At 36.4% G+C, this 10,964-nt stretch overlaps 1 protein-coding gene across 2 annotated transcripts; it reads left to right on the top strand.

Annotated features, from left to right (window-relative positions):
• The first annotated feature begins 5,107 nt into the window (after positions 1-5,107).
• On the top strand, positions 5,108-10,613 carry LOC113337449 (integrin-linked protein kinase 1-like). Of its 2 annotated transcripts, XM_026583128.1 has the most exons (12): positions 5,108-5,583; positions 7,153-7,227; positions 7,690-7,806; positions 8,351-8,445; positions 8,584-8,704; positions 8,822-8,901; positions 9,309-9,359; positions 9,459-9,518; positions 9,616-9,737; positions 9,827-9,912; positions 9,992-10,107; positions 10,203-10,613. In XM_026583128.1, the coding sequence occupies exons 1-12, from the start codon at positions 5,206-5,208 to the stop codon at positions 10,330-10,332; spliced, it is 1,431 nt and encodes a 476-aa protein (XP_026438913.1). In that variant the 5' UTR covers positions 5,108-5,205; the 3' UTR covers positions 10,333-10,613. The 2 variants fall into 2 exon arrangements, with proteins under 2 accessions (XP_026438913.1, XP_026438914.1); XM_026583129.1 differs by lacking the exon at positions 9,309-9,359.
• Positions 10,614-10,964: the final 351 nt, after the last annotated feature.

Raw genomic sequence — 10,964 nt, 5'->3', positions numbered from 1 at the left:
GTAATAAAATCCATTCTCCAAGGATAACCAACTGCAAGTTCATGCAATTCCAAAAGAAACCTTGGATCAAATAGACCATATTCAAAGAAACTTCTGGTGGAACAAAGATGGGAAAAAACGACATGGAACGTTTATTAAATCTTTAGCCAGTAACTGCAAGCCTAGTTATATCACAAGGAGACCTAGGTAGTAAAAACCCTCACCAATTCAACATAGAGATCCTCACAAAATTTCCAGTAGACTTATAACTGAACAAGATCAATCACGGGTCCAACAACTTAAAGCTAAATATTTTCCAAATACCCATCCATTAGGTTCCTCTAGAACCTCGATTCTATCACTGATTTGAACAAGTATCCCAAAAGTGCTTAGACATAATTAAGGGTAATTTTATCTTACAAGTAAAAAATGGACCTTCGAAAAAAATATGGGAGGACCGATGGATACCTAATGCTGACACAATCTCACAACCAATAAATTTACAAGGATCGATACCAAAAAGGGTTGGGAGCTGATAATAGAAGAAAATAAATGAGATCGGGAAAAACTGAACCAATACTTTCATCCGGAGGTTAGAGGAAAAAATTCAAGCAATAACTCCAAAGAGACAAGAACTAGATAAAATTAGATGAAAGCATCACCATTCAGGAAATTTCTCTGCTAAGAATATCTACCACTTTATAGTAAACCAAGATCAGGATAATGACAACTTAATGGAGTTTCCTTGGAAAAAAGTTTAGTAAATACAGAATATTCCAAGAATAAGATTATTTAATTTGGAAATTATCGCAAAAAGTCCTCCCAAAATTATCCATACTTGGGCCCATAATTCAGCTATCGACACCCATTGTCAGATGTGCAATTCCCAAGAACAGGAAATCGAACAACATCTCTTCAGATTTTATCCGTTCTTTAGAGATGTTTGGTTCAAAATTTGTGTAGAAAATATTAACTCGAGAAGTCATACATATTTGATCAATGTCGACAAGAAGAGCGAAAAGTTCCGTCTGGCGTTTTTATCGTCACCGTATGCAAAGTTCTAGTAGACAATATCAATAAGATGAGCACAGTGATCCCTTGGACATCAAAAAACACTTTTCATAAAGCCAAGGTAATCTTGAGAGATGCACCCCAATCTCTGGTGAAGTGTATCAATGAAAAATATAACACAACAACGAACTACATTGCAAAGTAAGCAAAACAACTTTTAACATATGTCTGCATAAATGTAACAAAGAGCACAAAAATCTTACATTTATTATAATGTCTTTGATAATAATGAAATTGTAAGCTTATTGTACTATATTTGTTAGCTAATGTATTAATGTAACCTTTCCACCGATTTTTTTTTGCTGTAAAATAAATAACCAGAGTTAAAACGAAAGCCAATACAACACTACAGGTGTGAAGAGGAGTGCACAAATTTGTACTTGGGCATGACATATTTTTACTAAAGCCGATATCATTCTTGTACAATTACAAAGTCAATGAAATAATACCAGTGACTTTGAACTCAAAACTCGGTAAATTCAACGAGTGATGATACCAGTGACCTGATCTGAACTCAAAACTCGTCTGCATCGATTTCTTCATTGTCAAAACAAATCCAAATTCTTTCTTTGGTCAAAATTTGTAGAGTAAGATTGTTTTTTTTTTTAAGTTGAAGAAAGTTCGGTGGAAAATGCAATTAGGGTTGTCAATGGATGCTAACGTAACAGATAAAGTCTCTGCCGCTGCCGTTGCCATTAAAATTTAGCAAATATTCATTATCCGTTAATTTCCGGCGGAAATAGGAAATTCAAAAACGTTACCGTTACGTTGGACTTACCGGATAACGGATATTTTTCCGTTACCATCTGGTATGTCACAGGACAAACACAAAACAGACTAAAAACACAGAACAACTTTTAAATCCAACAAAACAGGTTCTAAATCCATGCCACACACAAAAAAAAGACATACAAATATTCATGCCACACAAGAAAACAAGTTCAGAATCTTCAGATGTTCTAGCAAAAGAAAAAACCATGTTTTTTGCAAAAAAAAAAGACATCTCCATCTCCAGTTGCTGAAACAACTGCAAATGCATTCATCCTCCATCTCCATATTCTCCACTGCCAAGTGCCAACTGCATCTGCAAATGCATTCCACCTTACTCCTAAGTCCCGAACTTCTGCATTTTGAAAGGAAAATCAAAAGTGTTAGACATTTTAAGCTGGAAATGTCATTGTCAGTGCAATAAGCATCTAAATTGCAAATAAAAGATTAATATGTAAGGAAACTTACCAGTAACGCAACTATCACTGAGAGTGATATATGGCAGCCAATCACCCAAACAAAGCAATGCTTCAACAAGTTCTGCAGCTAATGAACTCATGTGATATGTGGAGAAACCTTCCACCAATATTAAACATAGATTCTGAAGCTACGCTTGTCACTGGAACTTCCAAAACATCTCTTGCAATCCTTGAGAGAGTTGGGTACTTTGGAGCATGATTCTTCCACCAACTTAAGATATCAAACCTCATTTCTTCAGTGGCCGTGCCTTTAGGAAGAATTAGTTCTGCTAAGTAAGTCTCCAGTTCTGAGTTCTGAACCTCAAAGACATTGTTTTCCATAATAAAATCATCATAACCAAATTCATATGATGATGTTGTAGCTGCAGAGATCTCCATTCCAGCTGAACTCATTCCACTATCATAATAATCTGGAACTGTGGTGTTTGTTTCATAAGCACAGTAAAGAGCATTGAGTGCTAGCTCAAATTTGTTATAGTGACTTTGATATTGATTGGCACCATATACTCTCTTCATAACAAACTCCACCCATCTAGCCTTATACCTAGGATCTAAAACAACACCAATGCCCATCAAAGTGTTACTTTCTTTCCAGTAGCTATCAAATTTCATCCTCATATTCTTGGCCATGTATCTGATGTACTCATGCTCACTTGATTCCCATATCTTAATGCATCTATTAACTTCTTGCACACCATTATAGTACAAATTTGTTGTGGGATACTTAATCCCAGCAAAGTTGGTTGAAATGACATCAAACAATTCCAAACATTCACATATATGTATTCCATGTTGCCACTTTTGAGAAGATGGTAGTATCTTGAATTCATTATCCAAATCAGCTAGCCTAACAAAAGTTTGTCTCAAAAAAATTGCATCCTTTAGCATCTTAAAGGTGGAGTTCCACCTGGTATCCACATCTAAACCCACAGACCTTGAAGCAGGAAGCTTAACTTGGGCCATTGCACATTCAAATCTCTCTTTTCTAGCCTGACTTGACTTGACATATTTTATACACTCTCTAATTGCATCTATAAATGGAGCAGCTACTCTCATTCCCCACCCAACAATCAAGTGCAATACATGATTACTACACCTCATTTGGAACACATCCCCATTAAGAACTAAACAGTCTTTGCTATCAAGCCATTTCTTCAGATTTTCCATCATAAGATTGTTGGAGCTAGCATTGTTAGCAGCTACAACAAAAATCTTATTGTCTATGTTCCAATCTAGACACACTGATTTCACTACAGATGCTAGAACTTCTCCAGAGTGTGGTGATGGCACTAAAGTACATGCTAGTGTTTTCTTAACCAGTTTCCACTCATCATCTATGTAGTGCAGTGTCACACAACAATAACCATCCGTTGTATGCTTACATGACCACATATCTGTTGTTAAACTACATTTAGATGTAATATTGTCAAATTGTTCTTGTAATTGCAGTTTGAACTCAGTTGTTAGTATCATGATGTCTTCCCTAACTGTATTCCTAGTGTAAAGCTTAGAAGTAGGATTCAGAGACTTAACAAACTCTCTAAAATAAGGATGCTCAACTATAGTGATTGGATAACCATGTTTAGCAATCATTTTGGCAACTAGTATCCTAGTAACAACAACATCATACTTCCAATTAGCTAACTTGGTTTGAGCATTACCTGTTTTGACAAAAGTAATCTTCCTTTGTCATTTCTTATTCTCAGGCTTTTCCATGCAGGTTCTAGCATGGTAATGCAAGCGGCTGGTTCCTTGGTTACTGGGAGCAGGTATCTTTTTGTGACAATGTTTGCATTCAGCTATAAGTATCCCAACCTCCTTCCCTTTTACAACCTTCTTTCCAATTTTCCTGTCAAAATCAACCCATACGTCAGACCTTACTGAGCGCAGTTTTTTCTTCTTTTCAGCTATAACTGGGTCTTCATCTATTTCTACATCTTTTTCTCTAGGACGAATTGCAGGTGTAACAGAAGCAGGTGTTTAATTAATTCCAGAACCTTGAACTTGGTTGGATGTAGCAGCAGCAGGTAAATGTGATACAACTGAAAATGAGAGATTCTGTGAAGACCCAACATGGTTTGATGCTCCTCTTTCGCTTTGGGACATGATTAATTTCACAAATCTGAAATTGCGAACCCTAATTTCAGAAACCCTAAATTGAAAATTGAGTAAGATTGAAATTAAACTCAAAGGAAATTGAAGAAGAAAACCCTAGTTTCTAATCAGTAATCACACATGATTTCTATAGAGAAGACGATGATTTCTAAGGCAGAGAAAGACGATGACTTTAGGTTTTCTCTCTTTTTCTCTCTGTTGTGCTGATAAAACTGAAGTGAAGAATGAACTGAATGAGATTCATTCGACGAATACACCGTAGGTATAAGAGTTTACACATGCAGTACGCACGTTTCCGGATAACGGAACTAAATCTAACAGAAATACACGGTTCCACTACCGTTACGTTAAGAAGGGATTATCCGTTAACTTATCGGTATCGGATATCCGTTTACCGCTATGTCGGATGGTAGCAGTAACGGCTAACGAATTATCGATGTCGGATTTCGGATAATCGGTATCCATTAACAGCCCTAAATGCAATATCAAAACATTGCCTGGGGGAAATATTAATCATGATCTAACATTTCAAACACTCAATCTTCCCCGACTCCAAACCGTTCAATGGCTCTAAGAAAGCAGATCGCGACCGTCAAAAGAAAGGGGTTGACTTGGTAAACGATACTCCCGAGGAGGACAACAAGACCGCCAGAACCATATTCCGTTTAAGTGGAGAGAAGAAGAGAAAAGTAAAACAAATACTTATAAGTCTTTGTTTGAAGAAGAAGAAGAACCAAAAAGGAAAGTGAAATCGGAGAGAAAATAATCCCTAAAACCCTAGATTTGTGATCCGATGAGTGGAAAAGGAGAGAATTCCGATGAATCTACTGGTAGTGGGAGTGGCTCATCAAACAGGACTGCGGCGGCGGCGGTGGAGGATCATGGCGGTGGTGGTGGAGCAAGTCCTTCAAGTGGCGTAAATGAGAAACCACAGCAAAATAAAGAGAAATCAAGAATGAGTAAAACATCATTGATACTATGGCATGCTCATCAAAATGATGTTGGTGCTGTGAAAAGATTATTAGAAGAAGATGAAACACTTGTTAATGCTAGAGATTATGATAGTAGAACACCTCTTCATGTTGCTTCTCTTCACGGTTGGATTCAGATTGCTAATCTTCTTCTTGATCATGGTGCTGATGTTAATGCTCAAGATCGATGGAAAAACACTGTAATTATTCTCATATCCTTTCTCTCTTTTCAAGATTCAAGTGATTTCTTGGATTTTCTTGTTACCAGTTCAATTTTGATGAAATTTAGCGACCGCAATTGGGGAATTTGAATGTCTGGTTATTTTTATTTCAATGTTTCTTTGATGCACTGACATAATTTAGGAATCATTTAGTTTAGGTCTTTGTATGTAACTGAGATTAGATAACAAGATGAATCTGAGTATATTTTGAAGATTGGAATCACTATCCTAGTAAGCTGACAAGTTGAGCACCTCAAACAAGTTCAAATTTAGGGACCGCAATTGGTGTTTCTTGGTTTCAGTTTATAATGTCAGAGTAGGAATTTGAATGTCTGATCATTACTATTTTGAATCTTTTTTTGATGCATTGACATAAGTAGGATTCAGTTTAGGTATTTGAATGTAACTGAGATTAGATAACAAGATCAATCTGTGTATATTTGGAGGAATTCATGTCTGATCATTTACTATTTTGAATCTTTTTTTGATGCATCGACATAAGTAGGATTCAGTTTAGGTATTTGAATGTAACTGAGATTAGGTAACCCTATCAATTTGCGTATATTGATAGTGTTGAGCACGTCACACAAGTTCAAGTTTAGCGACCGCAATTGGTGCTTGTTGGTGGCAATTTATAATGTCAGAGTGGTAATTTGAATATCCGGTCATCGTTATTTTGAATCTTATTTTTATGATGCATTTAGGGAGCATTTATTTTAGCTAGTTGAATTTATTTTGGAGATTCGAATCACTGACTAGTAGATTCATAATGTTGAAGGAGGATGAACTGCAGAAACTTTTAGGCTTTTAGCTTATTGTACGAAATACCTTTTCGGAACTGTTTCATTGTGTCTCTCTCTTTGATTGTTTATAAACTTACTTCTTTTTTGTTGGTTATACCTGAGTGTTTGTGTCATGAGAGTCTCAGTCTGTATAAATGTTGTGATTGAATCTCATCGTACTTACCCTTATAATAAGAGCTCGCTACACTCCATCACTCCCTACATACTATTAGTTAAGTTTAAGACTCATTGGCTTTATCCTGAGTTTTATAACTCAAATAAGAGAAACCTTTAAATGTGAATTTTGAAGATTTTGTGTGCCTAATTTTGGATTCCAGTTCAGTTTAAGAGTAGTTAATGTAATTATCTACTTTATTAGTAGACCGAGAATGTTGAGCACCTCAAACAATACTGCTTGTTCTTAAACTTGCTAGTCTTGTTTGCTTTCGGATAAATGGTACTCTAGGATACAGAATCGTGAATGAGAGAGGAAAATTGTTTTTAAAGAATCCAAAGATGTTGAAGGAGGATGAACTGCAGAAACTTTTAGCTTCACTTTAGTGTTTCTTTCACTTTAATTGTGTATAACCTTACTTTATTTTTGCTGTTTAGTTTAAGATTCGTTGAGTTTTACAACTCAAATGTAGAGAAACTTTTAATTGTGAATTTTTGCAGATTTTGTGCGCCTAATTTTAGATCTCAGTTAAGTTAAAAAGTAGCTAATGTAATTTGCTACTTTGGTCTAATGTAGTTTGCCTTTTGACAGCCCTTAGCTGATGCAGAAGGAGCTAAGAAGCACGATATGATTAAGCTGCTGACTGATCGTGGTGGCAATTCTTATGTAAGTCGAGGACTTTTTTTGCTCAATCACATTTTTATTTAATAATATGAAGAACAAAAGAGGTTACAAGGAAAAAGGGAAAAAAACCAAAGCAGGAAAAACCCCAAAAAAACAAAGCAAAAAAGGAGAAAAAAGAAAAACAGGCAAGTCCTTTACAGGACTTACCAGACTACAAATGACAGACAAAAACAAACAACAACCAGAGATTTATTTGCTGAATCTGTAATATAAGTTGAGGACTTCTATGTTTATGTATTTAATTTTTCTAAGTAATCTAAAACATGTTTTACCAAGTTCAATACTTCTGTCTGTTAGTGCTACAATATCAACTCTCGTCTGCCCTTACCTGCTAGATACAATATTAGTGGAAAACTTGTCCATCTTGGTTTTGATTAACATACTGAAATCTGAATTATAGATTTTCCTTCCTTGGGATAGTTAGCTCACATGTTTCTTCTACAGGGACAAACTGGAAGCCATTTTGACTCAAAGCCAGTTTCACCTCCTCTCCCCAACAAGTGTGACTGGGAGATCGACCCGAATGAGCTGGATTTTTCGGGCTCAAATCTTATAGGAAAAGTGAGCTTCTTCTTCTTTTTTTCCCATCAAGCTCAAAATATGAACACAGCATGATTGTGAAGGCAGCGTCACCATCATGATATCTCACCTCTCAAGTTGATCTGCTTGTTGAGATGATACTGAATAAATAAGTAAAGTAGAAAGTAGTGTAAAACAGTCCCAGCACTCTAAGGATGTTTCATTCAGTGAGTTGCTTCTGGGTTTAGTCATATTATATATGATATTCTACATCCCAAGTTTAAGTTGTCAACATGTTCCCATGTGAATTTAAACATATTTATGCTCTTACAGGGAGTAGTATACTATAGTTCCCCTTGGCTGTTTATATTTTAGTTTTGGCAGCTATATTCGCAGTTTCAGTAATTCCAATGAAGGATATCCTGTTCTTCTGTATGGATTCGTATAGCTCCCCTTGGTTGTCTTTTTCTTAGATTTGTATTTTGGTTCAGGCATGGTTACAATGTGATAGTAGTAGGTCAATAATGGATCTGCTTACTTTTGGAGACTGAATTTCTTTATTGATTATAATAGCTTATGCTTGTAGGGCTCTTTCGGCGAAATTGTGAAAGCTGGCTGGCGTGGAACACCAGTAGCTATCAAACGTATTCTTCCATCTCTTTCGGATGATAGATTGGTGGTGTAAGTCCCATTATCCTGTAGTGTTCTTTAGTCCTACGGCTTTCTTTGTGCTTAACCTCCACAAGAGAATAATGTTTTAATTAATTATTACCTGGAGAACCTTTCTCCTGAAACTTTAACACTTATTTTGCGATTCAGCCAGGATTTCCGGCACGAGGTCAATTTACTAGTGAAATTGCGTCACCCCAATATTGTCCAATTCCTTGGAGCAGTCACTGAAAGAAAGCCTCTGATGTTAATCACCGAGTATCTTCGAGGGGTAATGATGCCTATAATCTATAAACTTTTGATGAAGCTCACTCAATATCAATCATATACTCTTCAGATGAAGTACCTTTTTTTTTTCCTTCAATTGTCTCTTCTGTGCTGGTTTTAGGGTGATCTTCATCAGCATCTGAAGGAAAAGGGTGCCCTCACTCCAGCAACAGCTGTTAATTTTGCATTAGACATTGCCAGGTATTCCAAGTTCTAAATGTACTCCTCTTTGACTCTTGGTATACAAAGTTCTAAATTTACTCCATCAGCTGCTGCTTTTCTCACTACCAAATTTGGTCATTTATGTGTAGTAGTTGCAAAATCACGAGTAATATTGAGGATACAAAACCACAGTACGAAGAACTGGGGAATATACTGGCAGTCTGCCACAGTTAATAGGCCATTTTGTTAATTTTCACTTGCTCAATTGAATCCGTAGTCCGTACTTAGTTTATTTTGACACCTCTACAGTCTATATAGTGCAAGGTTTTTATGTTTAGATTGACCACCTTTTATCTCAACAAGTTTGCCAAACACCAGACATACAACAATTTTAGATGGGGAATATATGATGTATGTACTATGTATCATATGTTTTGCTCATGCAGTTGGATTCTGCTCGCAGATACAAACAAAGAGCTTATCTCGAACACAAACAAGTGGTTTCTTGCACACATTCTATTTAGTTGCTCTGATAAATGATACAGATTGAAAATTGAGCTCAGTACTGATTTGAATTTATGATGTTATCGGAGCAGGGGAATGGCATATATGCACAATGAGCCAAACGTCATAATTCATCGAGACCTGAAGCCAAGGTAGGTTGGTGCGTTCAACAGTATCTAGGGTATACAATTTTAAACAAATTTCATTATATTTGGTCTTTATGTTCTCCTGAATTTGATTGGCTTTCAGGAATGTCCTCTTAGTCAACTCCAATGCAGATCATTTGAAGGTTGGAGACTTTGGATTAAGTAAGCTCATCAAGGTGAAGAATTCTCACGATGTATACAAAATGACCGGAGAGACAGGAAGCTGTAAGTATCTGTTTCAGGATCTTCAAATAAATAAGTAATTGCTTGCTTAAATCTGATAATCTTCATTGTTTCTTGTTCTCTATCAAAAGACCGGTACATGGCCCCTGAAGTTTTCAAACATCGGAAATACGATAAGAAAGTTGACGTTTTCTCTTTTGCAATGATATTATATGAGGTAAAATACTTTCTGCCCTAGTCCTCTTTTTGCTGTAAAATTACCAGCCTAAGTTATTTCTGTTATAAATTCTTTGCAGATGCTCGAGGGGAACCCACCAATGGTGAATTATGAACCATATGAGGCAGCAAAGTACGTGGCAGATGGACATAGACCCGCTTTCCGTGCAAAAGGCTACCTCCCAGAACTGAGAGAGTAAGTCTATGGTTATGCTGTCTTATTCATCAGGTTAAGTATCATTCTGTCACTAGGAAATGGAAATCTCACTTTCTATGTACTGGATTTTTCAGATTAACGGACCAATGCTGGGCTGCTGACATGAATAAAAGACCACCTTTTCTTGAAATTCTCAAGAGACTCGAAAAAATCAAGGAAAACCTAGTACCAGAACACCATTGGAGCCTCTTCAACTCATCATAGTAGGTAGATCCAGTGGTAAGCCGGTGTACGGATCATCCCGGGAACAACCCCCTTGGTTACAACTCTCCTGTAACTCTTTTTCCAAGCTTGATTTTTCCCATCTACTCATGAATTACCTATTCATATTGCTGATTTCCGACGAAGGTCAAAAGTGTAATTAGAATTCTGTTGCTATATATCAATGTAACATCTCAACTGCTATGACCCTTAATATACAACTGTATCGACTATACGAAATTTAGAAACAATTTTTTTTGTGATGAAGATCATCTTTGTAACACCATTTGTTATGCTCCAATGGCCAATGCTGACACCAGCTCTCCACTATCCACCTCATTTTGCTCCACAGAAGTGGATTTTTTTGCCTCGGTCTTTTTTGAAATTGTCCTCCAAATTAACTTCTGTTTTTTTTCTTTTCTTCTTTATAATACTGAAGAAAATGCAATTTGTTAATAGCGAAAAACCAAAATACAATTTACTAACATAATGGGAAGGAAAGAAAAGGAAGAGTTCGCAGCCCAACATACTTCTCTACAGCCCAACATAATAGGCGTACAAACAAGCCCAAAACAAAGATAAGAAAGGTGGTTTACCAGATTAATGCCTGGGCAGCTTCGGGACCGAATGGATTT

This window comes from Papaver somniferum, unplaced genomic scaffold, assembly GCF_003573695.1.
Source record: "Papaver somniferum cultivar HN1 unplaced genomic scaffold, ASM357369v1 unplaced-scaffold_16, whole genome shotgun sequence".
In the NCBI taxonomy this organism is placed as follows: Eukaryota; Viridiplantae; Streptophyta; class Magnoliopsida; order Ranunculales; family Papaveraceae; genus Papaver; species Papaver somniferum.
The sequence above is the reverse complement of the archived record's forward strand: the minus strand, read 5'-3'. Positions and strand labels throughout refer to the sequence as shown.

Bases quoted from the DNA above. Each gene is read 5' to 3' on its own strand.
- LOC113337449 (XM_026583128.1), top strand. From the start codon at position 5,206: ATGAGTGGAAAAGGAGAGAATTCCGATGAATCTACTGGTAGTGGGAGT. The intron at 8,446-8,583 runs GTAAGTCCCATT...TTTGCGATTCAG, and splicing joins TCGGATGATAGATTGGTGGT to CCAGGATTTCCGGCACGAGG. The intron at 9,360-9,458 runs GTGGTTTCTTGC...TTATCGGAGCAG, and splicing joins CTTATCTCGAACACAAACAA to GGGAATGGCATATATGCACA.